The following is a 23384-nucleotide window of genomic DNA, read 5'->3' as shown; positions in this document are numbered from 1 at the left end:
TTTGGGATAGACTGATGGGCAGAGATGCTTGGAAGATGGCAGACACTATTAATTTCCAATTTTTAAATTATCTATACAAAAAAGCAAAATTACATGATAGTCATAATGTGAACATATTTGAATGTATTGTTCTATTTGACATAACTGAATTTCAAAGTTATAAAACAGAATAAGGCTAGTGTAATAAAATAACCACTGGAAAGAGATTAATAAGAGAAGAAGTGGAGGCTGGACTGGTGGCACAGTGATTTCGTTTATGCACTCTGATTCAGCAGCCCAGGGTTCACAGGTTTGGACCCCAGGCATGGACCTGCACACCACTCATCAAGCCATGCTGTGGCAGCATCCCACATACAAAATAGAGGAAGATAGACACACATGTTAGTGCAGGGTGAATCTTCCTCAAGCAAAAAAAGAAGAAGTGAAAAGTGAAAGAGTAAAGTCAACCTACTTCTATTTTTTATTTGGAGGGAGTCAATATTTTCCATATAAAGTCAATAAATTCAAAACAGTGTTTTAAGGGCATTGTTTATGGTCATAAAGGCAACTGAATAAAGAAAACTATAATTATAGCTTACAAAAATTGGAAACCAGATGGGATTGGGAGACAGTATTAACTATTATATTTCTTTTCCTTCTTTGGGGGAACTAAATAATCTCTAAAACTGATAAGTCAAGAATGGAGCTACAGCCGTATTATATAAAGTTATATAATAACCACCAGAAGAACCAAAACCAAATAGACACCAGTGGTTACCTCTGAGAAATGGCACTGGGGGAGGTGGTAGGGGCAGAAGGTCTTTGTGAATTATTTTATGGACATTTTATGGACACTTTTATTCTTGATCTGATTTAAACATGTCCAACAATTACTTTGAAAATTTAACAATGAAATGAATGAAACAACTTTTTTTAAATTCTGTAATCTAGTCATTTTTATTCACGGATATTCCAAAAAGAATTTAAGGAAGCTCAGTTCTATGAGTTCTCTGGTTTTATATTTGCTAAAAGTTTTTACTCTCATAAACAAAGCATTTTGAATTTGTTTTTTTCAAAGATATGCTTTGGACATTGAGTATATAAGAAGTTGGAGGGAAAATATCCTTAAAACAAATACGTGGTTGCTATAAGGGAACATGTTAATGATTTAGGAGATGACAGAGAATCACCTTCTCACTGTCCTTCTCCACCACTGACATTCCTTGTGTTGAGGAGACAGCAGATCAACAACAGACGACACACGCCTCAGCTTTCATATGCAGGACATGTCGATATTCCCTATTATTCTGCACTGTTCTCAATATTATTCTATTTTAAAATTTCCCTTTCCCATGTTGAAGTTCTTGAGAATGTTTTCTTCAGCTTGCGCTGTGAAAGTCATTCTTTGATTCCTCCTACAAATTTTACAAAATAATATTAGAGGTGTCCGACTTCAGGCTCCAGATCCCTGAATTACGTGTCATTTGCAAACAGTACACATTTTGAGAACTCTTGAATGCATGAAGGGTGCTACATATGTTAAGGCCTCCGGAATGACTCATGTTTAATTGAACTGCCACAGCAACAGTTCTTGGTAGGTAACAGTCTTTCTCAAAACATGAGGAAACAAAACAAGATGATGTCACAGAGGAACAAGTACAGAAGAGCGCCACTGACTGCCTGGTCTTTGGCTTCCTGTCTGTTCATGTGGTTTGTAACAAAGAAAAGAGGTCACAGAAGAAGGGTATTTGTTATTACAAGAATGAGACATCAAATATGTCTTAAGAGTCATATCTATTTCATCACAACTTTGTAAGGCTGATGACAGTGGCCCAGTCAACTAATAGACAGAGCTCTGTGAGCAGCTAGTCCCTGGCTCCTGATTAGATACAGCTTTTGCAAATGCTGCTGCCTTTACTTAAAACACTAGCATTCTTCTCATCCTCACCCTCACTCCCACCATAAACTTACATGCACAATCATCTACTCTTCATATAATTACTCCAACTTCTCCTTCCCAGATGTCATTTCTCCCAAGAAGTCTAGCTGATTCTTTTAAGTCTAGGCTACATTCCCATACTATGTAGATCTCAGAGTACCATGTCTTTTAGTTACTATCATGCCACTATCACAGTCCATTGTAATAGTTTGCTTCTCATCTGTATCTACTTCTGCACTATAAATTGCTTTAAAAAATTATCTTTTTCATTTTTGTATCCCTAAGGCCTATCACGGTGCCTGGAATATAACAGGTGATACATGATAATACGTAATACATAATAATACATAACAGGTAGTAGGTGTTGAATTAATGAATGAATGAACAAATGACTTGCCGGTTCAGAACACCGTCATGGCCGTTCTTGAAAGACGAAGCTGACTTTCAGAGGTGATCTAACCAAACTTGCATAGAGTGAGGAAGAAATCCACATGTCAATTTAGTAATTTACAGTGAGAATTGTGACTGCTGATGTGCCTGGTTACAGGAATCCTTCTGGCCTGCATGGACCTTGGGAAACTAGAGAAGAGAAATTCTAAGCAGAAAGTTGCAATGGCCTTGGACTGAGTGAGATGGACATATCTAATTTTTCAATAATGATGTGTCAGCTACAGAATAAAAGAGATGGACTCCTTCAGCCAGAGAAGACCCTTCCTGGAAACATCTTCAGATGGACGGAGCCAACTTCAGCCTTCTTAAATCTCCCTTCTGATGGCACTTTTGTCCTTCGGTTTTATTAAAACAGTCGATGTCTTGTAGGCCTATGAGCAATTTTGATCATTTAGAGTTATTTCACATGTCTGCTCTGCTCTATTAATTAAAAACTCAGAGGTCAATTTATTTCTAAGATCTTTTACACTATGGTATCACTACTGTTTCATTTATCAAGCAATTAATTTCCTTTTTAAAACATTGGTTTGGCACCTACTGTATGCCTAGTGCTATGGGGCTATGCTAGTCATTTCATGTAATAGTGATTAAATGCTGGGCTTTGGGTTAAAGAGACTAGGTCTGGGTCCTACTTCTAGCAAATAAATGCATGGCCTCCAGCAAGTTATCTGAACCCTTGATTGCCTCATCTGTTACATGGGGATGCTAACACTTACTTTATAGGATTTTATAAAGACCAAATGAGGTGAAATTTATCAAATGCTTCGAGCATAAATGCTAGATAAATGTTATCTAAATGACACGAAAATATTTGCAACTTAAAGATTCTCTCTAGTCAGAGGCGCCTTTCACTGTAAAGGAAGAAGAAACCCAAACTAACAGTTTCAGAATTAACAATAAATTGTGAGTATTTTTTTAGTGTAGGAAACACTTAATGGATTTCTATTCTTTATCTCAGGACCTGTATACAATGATAAATAATATTATTTACTGAGAAAATCCAATATATAAAGATGTGCTAGGAATTAAGGGTGAAAAACAGATGAAGAGAATACATCTCTGCCCCTAGTGCTACAAATTATCCATGTTGGGTAGAGTTAATTCTCATTTTCAGTAGCTTTTCAAATATCTCTTTCACGTTGCTTTAGTAATCATATTAACCTAATCACTACAACGTTTTCTGATGTGAAAAAAATTTATTTTAAAAAATGATGTAAGTTCATTTAAATATTATCTTGGTGACTGTGAAATAGAGATAGTAAATGGATGTTCTTGATTTGTTTACTAAACGTTTGTTAATTCATTCAATTCATTCCACCAAAATTAATTGAGCCCTTATCCTGCACCAAGCATTGTGACAGGTGAGAAAGAAAAAAGTAGTCCCTGACATCCTGGGGCTGGTGTGGTACTGTCATCTTGGCCTTGATGTTCTCCTATTGAACATAAGCAATTTTACAGAATGTCAACATCAAACAAGGCCACTCTGTGGCCATGATGGATTACAGCAAAAGCAAGACCATTCCATGATCATGTCTGAACACAGACAAGACATGAACATCGGCCAAGCCACAACAGTGACCAAATATCCTCCTATCCTGACTTCTATGGGTGACTGCAGATTCTTTAACAGTGACAGCTTTAGCCTCTCTCCTTCTATAGAAGACTTATTAAGATACCCAGTCGCTGAATTATGCCCGCTTCCTGACAGCATTCAATCCACAGCAAAATGTCGCTCCTCCAACCCTCCTCAAACCACCTAACACAAGCCCAAATCCTCTAGGTCCTTTCTAATGCTTACTCTACACTATCTTTTAACAAGAGACCCACGGTTTCCGATGGTGGACATTCTCCCTAGCTGCAAGTTGTTCAGCTGTGTTCCTGGTGGTCTTTGGAGGGCATGGACATAGAAGGGAATATCATAATGAATACAGCGGAGTGTCTGATGCCAAATTATTTAGTATTGGCTTCAGCTGCATATACCAGAAAACCTAAAACAATAGTGGCTTAAACAAGATAAAAGGTTTTCCCCCGATATAAAAGAAGCCTGAAGGTAAAGAGTACAGGGCTGGTGTAGCAGCTCCAAATCAGGAATTCAGGCTCTTTTTTGTCTTTCTCTTCCACTATTCTAGCACAAGCCTTCCAGATTCAAGTTGACTCATGGTCCAGTATGATTCCTGGAGATGCAGCCAAGTGTCCATATTCCAGGCAACTGGGAAGGAGTAAAGAGAGAAGAACAGGAGTGTGGCTCCCACCTTCACCAGCTCCCTTCAAGAAGCCTTCCTGGAAATTCTACACATCACTTCCGCTTACAGTTCACTAAACCTCACTGGCAGAACTTAGGCATGTGGCCACCATATCTTCAAGAAAACCTGGGAAATGTTATATTTTAGCTGGGCATATTATCAGTCTAGACAATATCAGGGTTCCGTTACTAAGGAAAGAGATGAGACTGGATATAGTGGAGTCTATAACAAAATTATTGGTGTGGTAATTCGTATTGAAAAAATAGCTCTCCCTTTTACTTTGGTGTTGACTGAGTTAGTTTACAGTGAACAATAAATTTCACTAACAAACGAATTCACAACAGAAAGGGCTTGATTCTGTAGGAAATGCTGGTGCGAAGACATCACATGGTAGGGAAATACAGCAGCCCCTCTTATCCTTGGTTTCCCTTTCCTCAGTTTTATTTACCCAAGATCAACCTGGGTCCGAAAATATTAAATGGAAAATTTCAGAAAGAAGGAATTCACAAGTTTTAAAATGCACGCCGTTCTGAGTAGTGTGATGAAATCTTGCGCTGTCCTGCTCCATCCCACCCGGACGGTGAATCATCCTTTTGACCAGGGCATCCATGCTACGAATGCTACTTGCCCGTTAGTCTCTTAGTAGCCTTCTCTGTTATCACATAACTTTTATTACAGTATATTGTTATAATTGTTTTATTTTATTATTATTGTTGTTAATCTTCTTACTGTGCCTAATTTATAAATTAAACTTTATCATATGTATGAACGTATAGGAAAAGACATAGTATATATAGCGTTCAATACTGTCCACAGTTTCAGGCATCCACTGGGGGTCTTGGAGCACATCCCTCCAGGGGAAAACTACTGCATTGCACAGCTTAAAAAAAAAAAGAAAAGAAAAATTGAGAAGAGGATCCTTATATATAGCCTTTAGATATTTAAAAACAAGTAACCCTCTGGAAATGTCATGTCTCTGGAGTCAGCAGTGCAAGCTATTTGAAACAGGACCTTAGTAACAGGGCTCACTCTTGTTGCCCTCATCATTCTAAAACAATTTTAAATTCTTACAGGCTTATCTGTCATGGTAAGCAGAGGTTCTCAAGTTATGAAACCAGTTATAACAGTGCTGAGATATTTATTTGTGTCTACAAAATGCATTGGAAATTTGTTTCACTGGAATTCCTAGTAGTTTCTTTACTGGTCTCAATATTAATAATAATAAAAATACATTAGAGATTTTAGTGATTATGAAAGGTCAGATACTGTTGCAAGTGTTTCACATGTATTATTGCAATTAAACCTCACAAGAGCCCTATGATTTAGGTATTGTTATTATTATCATCTCCTTTCTAAACATAAGAAAACTAGAGGGGGCCGGCTCTGTGGCTGAGTGGTTAAGTTCACTCGCTCCGCTGCGGCAGCCCAGGGTTCGGATCCTGGGCATGGACATGGCACCACTCATCAGGCCACGTTGAGGCGGCGTCCCACATCCCACAACTAGAGGGACCTGCAACTAAGATGTACAGCTGTGTATGGGGGAGTTTGGGGGAGATAAAGCAGAAAAAAAAATATTAAAAAAATAAAGAAAACTAGAGCCACAAAGTATTTACATAACTGGCCCCGGTTGGTAAGGGGAAGAGCTGTACTAAAATCCAGGAGTCTCAAACTCAGATGCTACAGCCTTAACCACCTCACTCTCCTCCCTGGACATACCACACAGCAAAGGACAGCACAGATGTGGGAGCAAGTGTACAAGGGTAAATAAGGGTGGGGAAAAGCAGACGGCTCACATGATCATTTTCTTTCACAACTGACATCCTCTTTTGGAAAAACGGATGTGACTGATTACAGAAATCATGTTAAATCAGTTTGTTGGGAAATCATCCTCTTGTCTGGATTGAGGCTTTTAAGTTAAAAAAAAGAGAAGTAATACATGATTTTTGTTCATATATTAGGACATACAGATAAGCAATTCCTCAACCAAAGATAAACATTTTTAACATTTTTAACATATCTTTTCAGAATGCTTCTATGCATGCATATCTATAAATACATATTTATATATAATATGTACATAAGTGTTTGTAAATACAGTATTAAAAGTTTCATACTGTACATAGTTTTGTTAATTTTTTACATAACAGGTTTCAGACATTCAAAAAATATTAATAAATATATGACCATATAACTTTCTTGTCTTACTCTTTAAAATAACAGATTCTTTAAAAATGTAGACTTGCTCTTATACTATTATTCTTTTTTCTTTCCTCGTGTGTGTGTGTATTAGCCCCCAAAATCTATAAATGCAGAAATGAAGATACACTTTTAGTTTTTCCCAGGAAAATCCAATTGTAACTAATCATTTTGTCCAGATTGAAATATTGTTGTCAGGAAAATAAAAAATGAAGCATATTTTATAAATTAGTATAGGCATATCTTCAAATCTCCAAATTAGGCAAATTTAGAAACAAAATTTAACATGGAATTTTTAGAAGTCATTATATCCTTAGCTATCTGGCAGTTAAAATAACTTTTAAAAGTGCAAACTGCACGAATTTTCCCAAAGATGTAATTTTAGGTAAAACATATTTCCAAAGTTTCTATTTTTTTCTATTTCAATAAATGTAAGAATTTTAGTAAATATTGTTTTTCAGATGGGAACATTTGACCAAACTTGTATTTCCTTAAAACATTCTTTAAAATTTTTTCCTATCATGTAAGTAGCCCTCTCCCACCATTATACTAGAATTAGTTCCGGCCAGTTATACTGCTGCAAAGCCAAATATTTCTTTATAGTCACACAAGATAGCGCTTGAGAATCACAAAGTTATCTGGCAATTCGACATTAAAGAATCCTGTTGGAATGTTTGCTAACTTGAGAAGAGACCAAAACTAATGATTTTTGGAATTCCTATGGAAGGAAAGAAATCTAGGAGTGAAATTACATCTGCAAATAGCAAGATCATTTGGGAGTACATAAATCCAGATATAAGACAAAAATATTGATTTCAGGAAAAATACCGAGGGACACACGATGTTTATAAAATTTATAACTATATTTTCAACTCTTCTTTTTCTATGAGTTCTAGACGTGCCTGTATTTTCCATATTAAGTTATAAATACTTTTTCTTATTCTGGCCACATAATTTTAGCACACACATTCAGAAAGTTTTGGGAAGTATGACATACAAAGGCCAGTTTCTTTGTGATTTAACCTATCTCTGCCTAGGATAGACTGTACAGGAGTGGTCTACTCAACAAATTAGTAATTTATTCACCTATATTTAAAAACTGCTATTCTCATTGAACTCAGAAACAAAAGCCCGTCATGTTCATGGGAAAATACAACAAAATCTATGTACAATGTAGCCTCGCTTTGCTAAAAGTGCATGAATGTTTAAGAGACTGCCTAAACTCATTATAGAAACAAATCAGATATGATCATTAATAATAGGATCATTTAATTCTTAGAGATATGCATATGCCGTCAACTTTTAGGTAACAAGAGGGCAAATGCAAGGTTTTGGCAACTATGAAAAAGTGGTCATCGCGCAATATTGAAGTTGTGATAACTGGAGTGATAAATTGTAAAATAAAATGCAAGAAAATAAGGAAAGTAGAAATACATTAAAGAAAGGTTAAGTACATACAAAGTGATTTTTGGAAATAATAAAAATATCAAGGACATAATTATTTAATGACTATAATTGATAGTCTGCAAAAATCTTTCATAGGATTCTGACTACTTCAATCACCTTACTTCAATACATTATTTTTCTGAAATAATAAAATGCCAAGTCTTATCCTGAAATCCTAAACTTATAAAGAATTAATAGCACACTAAAATTTGACACATTTCCTATGATGGTTGATGGTATCATGGTTGCAGACATCCTGTTTTCTGATCTTAGATTCCGAATGGAGTTACTGAGCAGCCACAACAGTTTGGTGTTGATATGATTCCATTTATGTGCCAAATTGGTTCCGGAAGAAGTACATGCAAAGTGGATTTTTTTCTTTTTCATATATTCAGACATATTTTTCTCACACTAAAGTAGTTTTCTATTTAAAGGGATAGTCTTTGAATCAGTTTGTAACACGAGTTTCTTAGAGGTAAAATAAATGTCTTCATTACACTTATTTACATGCTTCCTGTGGAAATTCATTTCTCCATCCTTCACATTCCCAACAAAACGTCCATCTACATGAAGCACAGCCCCACCAGTTTACAATCTCTCTGAATGCACCTTGATTGTTTTCACTCACGTATCCCCTAGTGGAATAGGTCTTAATCAGAGAGAGGCACATATCAGAATACTCTTGAAAGTTCTTTAAAAAAAATACACAGGCCTGGACCCCACATCAAACCTGAATCAAGAGGGGAGATTGGAGTGTACATTTTGGAAACGTTCTCTGGTGATTCTGATCAGTTGACCTTTAGTTAAGAGCTGAGAGCTCTTTTCTAGCAGTGCTAAGACAAGTGTTTGAGAAATGATTAGTAGAATGAATTCTTCTACAATGTCCTAAAATCCTCCACATTTTTGAGGCACAATTCAATGCCTCTGTCTGTTCAGCATCTCTCATTCTTTTTGTCTATGCTTATCTCTATCCTACTCTCATTCCTGTCCGTGCTTATCTCCGCTCTTCCACACTGCTGTTATTGTTCAATAGAATAACCCTCTCTGTTTTATCCTTCCATCCATTTCCTCTAGAAAGAAACCATGAACTACTTAAGCATAGGGTCTATCTTGTATTTCTTTTTAATCATCTTCCTTCACCATCCAAAATTTTCCATATCACACATTTTATTTCCCTTTTAGCACTTCTCACTACCTAAAATTATTTTGTGTATTGTTTCCTTATTATGTGTTCCCCCTTAACAGAAAGTAAGGTCATTAAAAACAAGGACATTACAACCTATTCAAAGTTCTATTCCCAGTGCCTAGAAGAGTATCTTGTTCTCAAAATATATTGGCTGAGTAAATGAACGACCTAGAGGATTCAGTTTTTTGTGTAAATGTAGTTAACTGTATATGACATTCAGTTTCCATTGTAGCAAATCATCCACTGCCTTCAGTCCCATCTGCTAAGTTCTTGTTCTACAAAAGCCATCATGTTAAGGCTATAAAGGGCAAATAATTTTATTTTACTAGTATGCCAAGGCACCCAATAAGCAAGTTCATTTAAGGCCTCTTTTTGAAGGAACTGGAAATCGTATATTCTTTAGCATGAATACATTCAAAGGCGAAAAGTAGAAAATTATAGACATCTAAATGGAGCTAATCATTTGTTAATAATATAGAAAATGTTACTTATAGAGAATTTCTTAATTTTAGTTTGGGGGTTTGTGTGTTGACTCATAAAAATGACCATAGTGTAATACTTACTCAGACCCTGGCACTAGCTGTAAAAACTCAAGATCAATTATACGAACAAACACAGAATTATACTTTTTGTTCTATAGCACACCTTTTAGCTGACTCAAAGTAAGTTTGCTTCCACTATACATATAAAATTTTATCATGCTCCAGATACTAGACACCAAAATGAATGGTTGGCTAGGGCCATTTGCCGTTAGAGTTGCCGTTAACCTCATACTAGATGAGGAAACCATCAAGTTATCAGGATAAACAAGAGTTGCTTCCTTACTTAGATTTCTTAAAATTGTTCCTCCTTGTCTCAGCTTAGCATGTAAAGAATCCTACAGTTACGCAGAGTTGGTTTCCTTCTCATGCGTATATTCCAGAATGCCATGAGTCATCAAGGGGTGCTGCCATTGTGATGCAATGGTGATGACGCCCCATGTTGCCCTATGATGCACCATAAAATGTTCAAAATGGTTAGTCTTAATGTGAAGTAGGTACAAAGTTCATGGCTTGAAAATATTGAAGGAGATTATTTCACTTGCTCTGTGAGTAGCTCCATTTTTAAGAGTCACTTAGTTCTTCAATGTGATTACTGTAATGTAAATATTGTAATGTCAAGGTTAATAATAATAGTTACCATTTATTGAGTACTCACCATATGTTAGGATCTGTGCTACTTGTTTATCTATCTTTTCTCATTTGATCTGCTTAACAGCAAGTAGGTATCTTTATTCTTATTTTCAGATAAGGAATCTGAGTCTTTTAAATATTATGTAACTTAGTATCTGGTAGAATTTGTATATGAAAACCCAATTGGTTGAATCTAAAGCTTATACTAAACACTAGCTATTCCGCCCCTATGACGCTATGTTATATTCCACACCAACACAAATGACCACCCTCTACATTTCTAATGGGAAAGAGACTAAGCAATTTCCAATGTAAAGAGCCCACTTTCAGTTCAAACAAAGCAAAACATTTCTGACAACAGATATAAACAACTTGTACTCACCTCAGTAAGAAGAAAGAGTAAGAGAAAGGGAAGAACAGGACTAGAACAAAATTGAAACCTACGAGAGCAGAAAGGTACAAACGTTTAGGCTGACAGCCTGAACTCTAAACGAAATCTCCATCATCTTTTGAAATCTGTGGGCAAGGCTCTGAATCTTTCTGAATCACAATTGCCTCATCCACTAGAAAAGATGACAATGCAGGACCCGGCTTCACCTTGCAAGGGCAGTGCCATTTTTCTAGTCTTACTTTCCATTTTCGGTAACACTTCGTCGTCAGGTATTATTTTCATTTAAACTTTCTGCTGGGACCGCCACTGAGTCGCCTCTCCATCTTTCCACAAAGCTTTCCATGACACCCACAGGCAAAATCAAAATGACAGAGCATCCTGTCTTCCACGGCACTCAGAGTCCTTCTTATTATCTGATCTAACAGAATTACTTTCCTGTGTAATGGACCACACCACAATGAGCTCTGGAGAGCAGAGAGGAGCTGGTCATCGTTTAATCTTCCTCTTTACTGTCCCCCTGCAGCAAAATAAATAAAACAAGTGGGTTACACAAAGTTTACTCTCAACAAATGTCAAACAGGAGAGAAGGCATGATTCACAACTGTTTATTTCATCCTCCTAAATGTATGGCATTATTTAGCCAACTCACTACCATATGCCATTAAAAAGTTAGCGGCTTTAAAAAAAATTTCCCAGAATTACAGCAAATGCATTAACTCACATTCCTAAAAAGGCTGTTTTACTGGAACAATCAGGGAAGAGATATGTATCCTCAGGACAAGAAAACACTTAGAACAATGCTTTTTTCTCTTAAGAAAAATCCAGTTCTAGAGTTGTCTCTATATCAAAGTTAAGTCAAATTAAGCAGCTCCTTCCTTCCTTCCTTCCTTCATTTTATCTACTCCTTGTCATGATTCAATGCTCTACAAGGTTCTAAACAGGCCCTGGAAGCTGGTCCTTTTATCTTGGTATTTGAGAGGCTTGGGCACCACCTTTCATCCAAATGCCGATATGCTACCGGTAAGGATTATGCCTTTAGGAGGCAAGTATTTGTTCTCCCCAGAAACTGTCTTTTTAAAGATCAGTTTAGTCTAAATTCTTTTATCAGAGAGGACAGAGACTTTAGAGTCAGATTAATTTAAATCCATCTGGCTTCTGCCATGACCAGCTGTGTAAAGTCCTTGCCTTGTAAAGCTGCCAGTTGTCCTCCTTGTAAAATAGAGAAAATGATGCTTCCCCAGCAAGGTTTTTGAGTGACATGGTGTATGTAATATTTTCAACGTCTAGTTCGGCAATAATAAGTGGTCAATAAACATTAATTTTGATGAGGACCCTGGGCCACATATAGAAATAGGAAGTGAGGTGGGTTGAAATTCTGGCCACTTCACAGCGGTGGGTGGGAAAGAGCCCTTGGTTGAGATACTGCCCATCATGAATAAACCAGCTCCTCATTAGGAGGCGCTCTCTCTAGTCATATAATAAACTTCATTTATCTTTGTTAAAGACATCTGGCTGTCATTCTTAAGTCACTCTTGGTCTTAGAGTACTTTTACATCTTACTATGGAACTTTTCTAATGAATCCCTGTCTGTTATAATATTAAGATCTACCAAAGTGTATACGAAGGTTTTTCAGATGGTTGGAGAAATTGAGACTTTTCACCGTCAGATACGAGCTTCCCAACTGCACCCCCGCCCTCGCTTCTGGATCAGGGATTTTTCAGCTGGCAGCGAGGGGTTTAATTTCCATTTCCTCCCAGCGGTTCTGTCCCCTAGGGAGGTGGAGCGCCCGCCATCCGTGTGTGGTTTTGGGGTAGGCACCGCTTCTGGGGCGGCCGCCCGCCCCCACCCACCGCGCAGGCCTTGACGTCACGGGCAGTGGCGGTCCCCCGCCCAGCTATAAAGCGGCAGGTGCGCGCCGCGCCTCCGGGATGTTCACACACCTTGTGCCTGCGCTCGAGTCGGAGCCCAGAGGTCCCGGGGCGAGCTCCGGGCGCTGAGTCCCGCGCCGAGCCCGGCCGGGCCTGCGAGCACCGCCGCCCAGCCCCGTCTCTGTCTCTCCCATCCAGCCGAGCCCGGCCGGGCCTGCGAGCACCGCAGCCCAGCCCCGTCTCCGTCTCTCCCATCCCCCTCCAGCGCGCAGCTCCCGCCGAGTTGCCCCAGAGACCGCGACGCCGCCGCCGAGGGACCAATGAGAGCCCCGCTGCTGCCGCCGGCGCCGGTGGTGCTGTCGCTCTTGATCCTCGGCTCAGGTGAGGACGTCCCGGCTCTGAGCTGCCCGGCGCTTCTCCCACGGCAGGCAGAAGCTGGCGCCTCTTGAATTTTACTGCTGCTTCTCCAAAACACCCAAAAACCAAAAACCGAAAGCCGCCTTTTGGCACCCCCAACTCTGTCCCGCGGGAGGTGATCGGGGTATCTTCCTACCTAAGGTTACTCACCGGAAGAAGGAGAAAAGCGGCAGGTGTCACAGACGTTCCATGTCAGGAAGAGGGTGGCCGAGAACCCCTGTACTTTTACTTTAGCCCCCCTGAAGGAGACCTTAGAGATGCGGTGATCCAAACCCTTCGTTTTACAGATAAAGAAACCGAGAGCCAGAGAGGCGACGTGATTTCCGCAGATCCTAGAGTAGAGGAGTTAAGTCCTGGACCCGGGGCTGCTGAGCCTCCTGTCCAAATTCTCCATCTCTTCTGCCTAGTGATTTTACCTTTACCTTCCTAGGGGTCCTCACAGCGTCCCACGGAGAAGTCAGAAGCCCCGCTCTGAGGCTGTTTTAGTGAAACCTAAGAGAAAAAACAGGGCCTTGAATCTCTGGGCCCCAAATCTTACCTGGTCCCCAGTTTCTGCTCTATGTCAGAAAAATAATAATGACACAATGGCAGTAAGAATCGTTATTATCAACTACCATTTATATTACATTTTATATTTCTAATCTTTTAAAAATGTGAGCATGTGTTAAGGAAATCTGATATTTATATCTAGAACCTGTCTATGGAAATGGGACGGGTAGCATTCTAGCAAACAAGAATGCATTTGTCTGTGAAGTGATGGGAATATTTAGACATTTCCTCTTAAATAATTAGATTAATTTGCCTATTTGGCAGTATTTTTTTTTTTAAGATTTTATCTTTTTCCTTTTTTCTCCCCAAAGCCCCCCGGTACATAGTTGTATATTCTTCGTTGTGGGTCCTTCTAGTTGTGGCATGTGGGACGCTGCCTCAGCGTGGTCTGATGAGCAGTGCCATGTCCGCGCCCAGGATTCGAACCAACGAAACACTGGGCCGCCTGCAGCGGAGTGCGCGAACTTAACCACTCGGCCAAGGGGCCAGCCCCGGCAGTATTTTTTTTTTTTTTGATGTGGAAATTAATGTAGACTATGTGTGGAAAAGGAAACCTTGATGAAAGAAGCTCTGTAATTGGAACAGCTGAGTTTGCTTGTTGGCAAAATGTGGAGTTGCTTTCATATGTGACTCAATCAGAAACAATAGCACATGTGCAATAGCTGCTTTGATATAGGAAGGTAAATATTTCTCCTGAACTCAGCTGACTGATGAGAAAGGCACTCTGCTTTACCTTTTCTTTTCTTCCCTTGTTCTTCCTCCCACAGCCCATTATGCTGCTGGATTGGATGTCAATGACACCTACTCTGGAAAAGAGGAACCGTTTTCTGGGGACCACAGTGCTGATGGGTTTGAGGTGACCTCAGGAAGTGAGATCTCCCCTGTGAGTGAAATGCCTTCTAGTAGCGAACTGCCCTTGGGTCTCGACTATGACTATGAAGAAGAGTATGACAACGAACCACAAATATCCGGCTATATTGTAGACGATTCCATCAGAGGTGAGTAGAGGAAAACGTGAAAATGTAGCCTAGAAGATGTGTGTGTGTTTGAGCAAAGCTGCTTTAAAAGAAAAGCCATTCCCTGCATCTTCTGGTGGCTTTCTTGTGTGTTGCATACCCCCTGGGTAGGCTGTGAACTGAGACGGACAGAGCTCTATGTGGGCACGTCCTATATGTCTGGAGCTGTAACAAATGTTTTAGGTCTGTTAAGTCTAAACTTCACAACAACTTTACAAAGTAGGAATTTTCATTTTACGGATGTGATAACTGAAGTTCAAAAAGGTTAAGTGTGTTGCCCAAAGTTCCACAGCCGGGAAGCAGTTGAGCCAGAATGAGAACTCCAGTCTGTTTCATTCCAGATACTCTGCTTCTTCCCACTGTGCCGCATGACCCCCATGGAAGACAGGTGTAGACATCAGTCTTCCTATCTACTTTGTGTCTTAGCTTTTGTATCTGCTGCCCACGACCATTCTTCCTAAATATTTGCATTTTAACACAAATAAGGGAACAGACAAAAGTAATGGGAAGGGAGCAATTGGACTTCAGCCCTTAAGTAATGGGTGTTGAGAAACTGGTGCTGCTACCACTACTACTAATGCAATCTTCTGGGAATATTAAAGGCCAAATATGTGTTGTAAAAATTATGATTTAACCTCAAATTCCATTTGTCATTTAAATAATAGTGACCCATAGGGGCCAGCCTGGTTAAGTTCCCACACTCCATTTCTGCGGCCTGAGGTTCACCGGTTCAGATCCCAGGCGCGGACCAACACTGGTCGTCAAGCCATGCTGTGGTGGCATCCCACATGAAATAGAGGAACATTGGTACAGGTGTTAGCTCAGCAATAATCTTCCTTGAGCAAAAAGAGGAAGGTTGGCAACTGATGTTGGCTCAGGGCCAGTCTTCCTCACATACACACAAAATCAGTGAATAATAGTGACCCATAGTTTTTCTTCTCTTTTGCTGTTATCTGATCTTTGAAAAGGAGCGTTTGCTTAAAAGTAAGGTACCAAAGTAAGAGGTAAGTATTGTTCATTACCCTCATATGACTTTAGAGTCTGAGGACAGATGAGGTCATCAGTAAATCAGAGCTAAATAGTCTAGGAGTATCCACTATGGAGGCAGGCCATAAAGTCCTTTCTCTCCTGACCTTCATTTCTCTGACTCCTCTCCCTCTGTCTGGCTCCCAGAACTGGTGAAGGGAGTGCAGGTGGTACCACAGGGACAGTGACTGGGTTAGCTGGCAGGTGGGAATAGCTTTACTCCACTTGACTCCCTTGCTTCAGAACTTGTGCTTTTAAATAAGGTGGGGGAAGGGGTCCATTTATAATTCTTATTCTTAGAGGGGTAAGATTAGACTGTCAAGATTCTAGAAACTTTTCTCTTAAAGATGTTTCAAGTTGTTAACATTTGAAAAGGCCAAATAAATTGTTAGTGGTGAAAATGGCTAGTGCTTAAAATTGCACTGCTTTGTGAAATAGGGTTGGCTGAATTCCTCTAAGAGGCTGTAAAACCTGTGGGGTTAATGTCTATTGTGGCACTTCAGCACAGTGACTATTCATCTGTGTCGAAAGTTTGTAATATATCTGATCAAGAGCAGTAATAGTCATTTACAATGCTTCTGTTAGAGGACTTACTCTAATTTGTGGTACCTTTTTATCATTAGAGGACAGTTTCAATATAAAAGTTGCATAACCACTTATTAGACATTGTTCCTATTTTGACTATCATTAATGTTATTATAATAACCTGCTAAAATATTCCCGATATTTATTTGTCATTTCCTTAATCACAGAGTTCTATCTTTGATATCCCTCCCTATGTTTCTAATGTTTTCGATTTAGTGGGTGCTGCAGTACCATTATGACTACTGGTATTAAGACATTATGGCATTTTCCTCTTTTCACTGGGCTCTGTTTGCTAAATGCTTATTCAGTTAAACCTCTTCGGGGATTAGTATGACAAAAATGTGCGGCTCTAACATGGAAACAACTCCTTCCTATATTTAGCATTTGGGTAAACTATACCCCGTGTAACTGTAACACTGAACAAATGTTTCTGTGGATCTGAAGAGTTCAGATGAATCTCTGAAGCATCAAGTACAAATATCTCTGGACTCCTGTTTTTTCAAGTAGATTGACCACAGAAGCGAGCCCCCTGGAAGGTATTGATTAATTATAATCTGTTGTAATCTGGGAGCTGGAGAACATTGATCAGCTCTAATGTATAATTCTCAGTTTTGTCCACCCTCAAGTAGTACATGCTAATTCCCAATTATGATAGACAGCGCAAACAATATGAGTAAATGAAATCAACAAAAATACCCAAGTCCCACTTTATTTAATGGCATTGACCTTTCCCAAGAGAAAACATAGTATAGGGAGGGAATAAGAGGCGACGGTGCCCCCTAGCACTGCCACTTTCTAGCTGTGTGTCCTAGGGCAAGTTACTTGTCTTCACTCAGCTTCAGTTTCCTCATCGACATCATCTCAGTAACAACACATTCTGCTGTGATTTGGGTTTAATTAAATTAAGGCTCATTATTAAGAACTTGGTTTGTATTAGAAATTCAAGAAATGTTTAAAATATTTTGTGGATTTTCTTAGGCAGGTAACTCCTTTGATCAATAAGGATACTGATACAAGTAAATTCAAAATATATTTCTAAGCTAATAAAATAACAAAGGAGTTCAGATTTTAAAGTGTTACACAATACAGATATTCTGTTTGCCCAATTATTGTGCATGAATTGTGTTAAATAATGAGACAAATATGGCCATTGTCCCAAAGAGCTCCCACTGCTGGGACTTCTTTCTCTTATGTCTCTGAAATGATATTCAAGATGAAGAGAGACTGTTGTCAATGAGTCTTGTTTTTCTTTTTTTTTTTAGTTGAACAGGTAGTTAAGCCCAAGAAAAACAAAACAGAGAGTGAAAAGACTTCAGATAAACCCAAAAGAAAGAAAAAGGGAGGCAAAAATGGAAAAAATAGAAGAAACAAAAAGAAGAAAAATCCATGTGATGCAGAATTCCAAAATTTCTGCATTCATGGAGAATGCAAATATATAGAGCACCTGGAAGCAGTAACGTGCCAGTAAGTTTTCCTAAATTAAATAGAATTCTATATTTCTAACACCATGTCTAAAACTCCTGGCTGCAGAAAACCATTTATTTTTCCAACATATAAACCAAGGGTCTGTAAACTTTTTCTTAAAGGACCAGATAGTAAATATTTTAGGCTTCCTGGGTCAACATTATTTATGTACTTATAAGACCAATTAAAATGTAACCATGTAAAAATGTAAAAATCATTCTTGGCTTGCATATGGTAAAGAAACCTGACAAATGGCCAAATTTGACGTGTGGCTATAGTTTCCTGACCCCTGGTGTAAACCATCATTGTACAAAATATATTTTACAAAATCTCTTTTTTAAGAAGGACTTAAGGATATTTTTCACATAATGTTGTTTCATCCTCCTTTCCCCTAAAAAAGCTGATAGCACATTAAATGATAGTGGAATGTGTTGGCTGCCTAACAAGTCACTGGACTCATCAGTTGGTCATAATAGGAGCACAAAGAATGAAAAGGCGTGTCTTCTTGGAATATCACGCCCAAACTAATCTCAACTTGTTCTTATACTAACAGATCTTTGGCTCGAATACATTCCATGTCTCATGATTTTGAAATACAAATATATGGATGGCATGACCTTTTTTTTGATGTTAGAATTGAATGGCTGTTTATGACCTAAATAGTAGACCTAAAATATAAGGAATGCTTTCAGTTATTATACTTTTGAATGTGGGTCGTTTACAGGTGTCATCAGGATTACTTTGGTGAGCGGTGTGGGGAAAAGTCCATGAAGACTCACAGCATGGTTGACAGTAATTTATCAAAAATTGCTTTAGCGGCCATCGCTGCCTTTGTCTCTGCCGTGAGCTTCACAGCTCTTGCTGTTGTTATTACAATCCAGTAAGTATGCGTAACCTAAAAATTCCTAGTAAAATAATACCGGGTCAGTTTTTCTCAGTATTTCTATCACATTGTGCTATCATCTTTTAGATGAATTATTCTATTGGTGGTAACTGATCTTTGGTTATATCTTTATCCTTCATTGACAAAGATCACAGAATATGGTCAAAATTTATATGACTTTGACCGCCATTGAAACTTAATATTTTAAGCCCTTTTATAGAAAAATCTAGAAATTTTTGGAACTTAAAACTTGATTGTTTTGTTTCATGTCATATTTCATGTCATGGCACTTCCAAATCTCAGACTGTTGGTATCTATTATGAATATCTTCAGCTGAAGCAAGCCTTCCAGAAGCTAATTAAGACCTGGTTCATCATAGGTTGTCAGAGATACTGCTTTGCTGCTAAAAATCACAAACAGCTTCAAACCAGGAGCCAAGAAAAGATGTCTTTTGTTCCTATTAGAATGTAAAGTTCTGAGTTAGGAATTTCATAGCTTGGTACCAATTTCCTTAGAGCTTATGCCTGTTTTGTTATTGTCAAATGCAATATGGGAACCCAATTAATAAAGAAAAAAAACCGTTTCCTCCATATGGCATGGCGTAGGAAGCAGGGACAATTCTATTACTGTTTCACTCCTTCAGTATCTTCCCTGAGCTCACAATAACAGATCACATACTTCACTTCATGACCAATGAATGTTAGGGCTAGACTGTTCCAGATTGTAGGCACTGGTAGGTATGTCAAAATGGCATTGTCTGTCAAACAGAAGTCAGTGAATTAAGGAAGTTGGGGGAGGACATGAATGGCTCTGTAATGACTCATGTGCTACTAGAGCTTGGGAAAAGCAAGAGACTCATTCTTCTAATTTTAGGTCTTGGTCAATTACTTTAACAACTGGACCGTGACCATGATCTGTTGCTCCTGCCATTCAGGAAACAAGGGGTTATCTTTTGCCATTGTTTACTATTATTTTAGATGCAGATCAGATAATGGTAAAATGACACATAAAAAACTGTTTTATGATGCACATAAAGTTTGATGTGTGCTTTAAATTTGTTTTGCACACCCTAGAAATTGTTTTGATCTGTTAGTACCTCAAGTGAGATATGCAGATGTGTTCAGGAGCGATACCCTCAAACAAACCATTATTATCTGACATAGAAGGATAGAAGAAAAAAATTGCCAGTTAGGGAAGCTGTTTTGAAATAATTATTTAAACTTGTAATTATTCAACTTGAAATATTTAATAATCCTTTGGAAAAGTGTGGAAAAACATTGTCATGTTGGTACTCTTTAAACTAAGCAATGACTTTTCTTTTTTTCTCCCATATTCTCCTTGTATTTGAAACACAAGCGCTATCCTAAGCCACAACTTCTGTTTTTTCATAAGTGAATTTTTTTCCCAGCCATCACACTTAAAGTTTTTCTGATTTTAATATTAAAGTTTGGTAGATGGATGAAAGAGCTGCTAAAAGTAAAATGACTTCTACACCACCAAGACGTTTTTAAACCATTGAAGATTTTTAAAATAGAAATTAGCAATAAATAAAACTGGAAGGAAGTATTTATTATATTTAGAAATGAATAAAACCCAACTTGTTTTGTAAGCCTGTTTAAAAAATTCTAATCTTTTAAATTAATTTGTACCAGCATAAAGTCCTTCTGTGGTAAAACTATACTATCTACTTCTTCGTCTGCTTGTGCATGGCAACTGTGCTAAGTTCTGAAAAACAAAACAGAATGCTTGTGGAGGTGTTCCGTGCTTTCTGAAAGTTTGCATCTCAAGGCACATTTATTTAAATCTCAGAACGCTGGAGATATGTTTGTATAAAGTCACTATAAACATCCCCCCAAAAGAACATTGGTAATATCTTCTGTCTGGGTTTCAGTTTTGGTTTGGTGTAGAGTACAGTGTGTAATGGGCTATAAGAACTCACGAAAATAATTCCTTTACTTGTGAAAACTCCAGTCAATATAAAGATGAATACAACTTTGATGACAGTGGAATATCTTGTTCTCTAAAGGCTTCGAAAACGATACTTCAGGCACTGTGAGGGAGAAGCTGAAGAACGAAAGAAACTTCGACAAGAAAATGGAAATGCACATACCATAGCATAACTGAGGTAATATTGCAGGTTTGAGGGTTTTTTTTTCTGCTTTATCTCCCCCAATCCCCCCCCCCACCCCCCGTACACAGTTGTATATCCTAGTTGCACATCCTTCCAGTTGTGGGATGTGAGTTTTAAAAGATATCTTTATATCATATCCTATAATTTTGAAAAATATAATATCTGTTATCTCAAGAAAAATGAGGAAATCGGTGTTCTTCATTATGGATACACTATGAATATGGGCTCCACTAAAGTCTTATGCTTTGAGCATGAGGTGGAGTTCAATATTGAGAAAGGACTGTGTCCTTGGTCAGTATTATAAGGGCTATAAGGAGGCGGGAGATACAGCTCCTCTTCTCAAAGGACTTAGTGTTTAGTAGACAGAAAATAGGGAAAGGAACCAGAATATGAGGGGAAGCAAAATACATGTTATAAAAAAGGAACCAGTGGAATATGAGATTCTTTCCAAAGAAGGATGGAAAGAATCCATTGGGGATGCATTTAGGGACCAGGAAAGGATGTGTATCTAGGTTGGCATTGGAAGTGAGCCTCAAAGGACTGATGAGATTGAGACAAGCAATTATGAAGGGAAAGGAAGATTAATACTGTGAGATGGACTAGATCATTTTAGAAACTTGTGAAAAATGGCCTCGTTCAGACGGGTGTTGGGGGAGATAAGGTTGAAATGATAGGTTGAGCTCACGTGGTGGGGAGCCAGATTCAGGATGCTTGAACTACAAATGTGAGCAAATGGAGATAGCAGGTTGAATATCCTTTTAAAGAAAGGAACTAGGAAGGGAGAAGGGGTACAAATTTGAGAGAGAGCTTGGAAGGAGTATATTGTGTAGTTTTTATTTTTAATTATCTTATAACAAGGGAGAGCTGACATGTTCTAGGAAAAGGTAAGAAGGTGTGTAGAGTGATGTTTCCTTGATACCTAAAGTGAACAGCTAAGGAAGCAAACTTCCAAAGGCAGGAAAATCAAGGACATACAAAGTTGGTCAGAAGAAGGAATTCCATTTCCTCGGACATTCAGGAAAGATGTCACATCCTTAAGTCATTGATTTTCTACCTTCAGTGGTTCAAGAATTACTTGAGATGCTTGTTAAATATGCATATTCCTAAGCCAAATTCTAACTCTACTAAATCAGTATTTCTATTTTAAATTGACACTTCAGATGCCTGGAGAACCACTACGTTTAGCATTGGTTAAGTGCAGGTCTTATGTGCTGAGCCTACGACAGAGTAAGCCCCAAACTCATGAAATGATAATTATCTATGCCAATGCTATGCTCAATACTTATTGCATCAAAATTTGTTCATGTATTGACTTAATGTGCTGAAGCTAAGACCACCAACATGAATAAGGGTGGATTTTTGATTATTTAGTAGAATTGAGATTTTTCAGAGTAGGTCCTGGGATGATTTTAGGAAAAGCAATATGCTGTGCTGGCACATAGTGGCTGCCTATTAACCAGTAGCTACTATTATTATGCCCTCGGTACTAACTACCCTAAATTAACTGTATATCATAAATGCACCGAGCCACTTAATCTTTATTTTAATTATGTCCATTGCATAGATTTGGTTAGGAAAACTATTTCTCATGACTGTTGTTGCTTCTTTATCAAGCAGATTTGATGAAATGGGTTGGAGCATCAGCATTCTTCTCCTGAGTTGGCATATAACCAAAGCCGGTAGGAAAGAGAGATTCAAGTCAAAGTGATAGTTTGTCTCTGAAAGCTCTTAGCATTTTTCATAAGACATGTTAGAAAAAAATTGACACAAAGTTTGATTCCTGATTATTCTTTGACATTTTCTTCAAGCGATGTTGGAATTGAGTTTCTCTCTGACACTTTGTTGTATTTTCTAACAGGGTGGCAGATCGGAGTCACTGTCATGTGACAACCATGAAGAGCTGGTGCCTCTTTTCAGTGGATCATAAGAAAACAGAACCTTTTTGTTCTGATGGTTTTAAACTTTCAATTGTCACTTTTTATGCTAAGTCTTATTTCTGTACATAAAGCGGCATGCAGATAAAAAGTATTTTTTCAAGTTGTAAATAATTTATTTAATATTTAATGGAAGTGTATTTATTTTACAGCTCATTAAAATTTTTTAATCAAAAAGATTGAGAGTTTGAATATAACTTTCGAGACTACAGAGCTCTACAATATTTTTCTCCTAACCCTTAGATGATCATTTAAAAAGGAGTTCCTTTTCTTTTTCACTGTTTCTATGTTGATTTTCGAAACCTATTCCTTTTCTTGAAAGCACGTTTAATTGGGAAGTTATAAACTAGAGTCACTTAGTCCTCCCACAATACTAATATCCCAAACCAGCCTTTCTTATTCCATGTAGAACTTGTACCATGTCCTGTTAATTATAAAAGCTTCTAAAATCAAGACGTGGCATTGCCTCTGTTACAGTAGACACAGATATTATAAAAGAAAGCAAATC

At 38.1% G+C, this 23384-nt stretch overlaps 1 protein-coding gene and 1 long non-coding RNA gene across 2 annotated transcripts; one reads left to right on the top strand and one right to left on the bottom strand.

Annotated features, from left to right (window-relative positions):
• Positions 1-6548: 6548 nt before the first annotated feature.
• On the bottom strand, positions 6549-13118 carry LOC139082304 (uncharacterized). The gene is made up of 3 exons (XR_011538171.1): positions 12944-13118; positions 10994-11519; positions 6549-10573 (listed from the first exon to the last, which is right to left on the bottom strand). It is a non-coding gene; the product is annotated as an uncharacterized lncRNA (long non-coding RNA).
• Positions 10418-23053, top strand: AREG (amphiregulin). The gene is made up of 7 exons (XM_008537844.2): positions 10418-10526; positions 13070-13252; positions 14605-14835; positions 17727-17928; positions 18653-18808; positions 20838-20936; positions 22801-23053. Exons 2-6 carry the CDS (start codon positions 13192-13194, stop codon positions 20929-20931), a joined length of 744 nt encoding a protein of 247 aa, XP_008536066.1. The 5' UTR covers positions 10418-10526; positions 13070-13191; the 3' UTR covers positions 20932-20936; positions 22801-23053.
• The last annotated feature ends 331 nt before the right edge of the window (positions 23054-23384 follow it).

This window comes from Equus przewalskii, chromosome 3, assembly GCF_037783145.1.
Source record: "Equus przewalskii isolate Varuska chromosome 3, EquPr2, whole genome shotgun sequence".
In the NCBI taxonomy this organism is placed as follows: domain Eukaryota; kingdom Metazoa; phylum Chordata; class Mammalia; order Perissodactyla; family Equidae; genus Equus; species Equus przewalskii.
The sequence above is the reverse complement of the archived record's forward strand: the minus strand, read 5'-3'. Positions and strand labels throughout refer to the sequence as shown.

What these genes read in the sequence shown, in the direction of transcription:
- AREG (XM_008537844.2), top strand. Translation starts at nt 13,192, where the DNA reads ATGAGAGCCCCGCTGCTGCCGCCGGCGCCGGTGGTGCTGTCGCTCTTG. An exon ending in TGTAGACGATTCCATCAGAG is followed by an intron (nt 14,836 to 17,726) that starts GTGAGTAGAGGA and finishes TTTTTTTTTTAG; the next exon opens with TTGAACAGGTAGTTAAGCCC. An exon ending in CTGGAAGCAGTAACGTGCCA is followed by an intron (nt 17,929 to 18,652) that starts GTAAGTTTTCCT and finishes GGTCGTTTACAG; the next exon opens with GTGTCATCAGGATTACTTTG.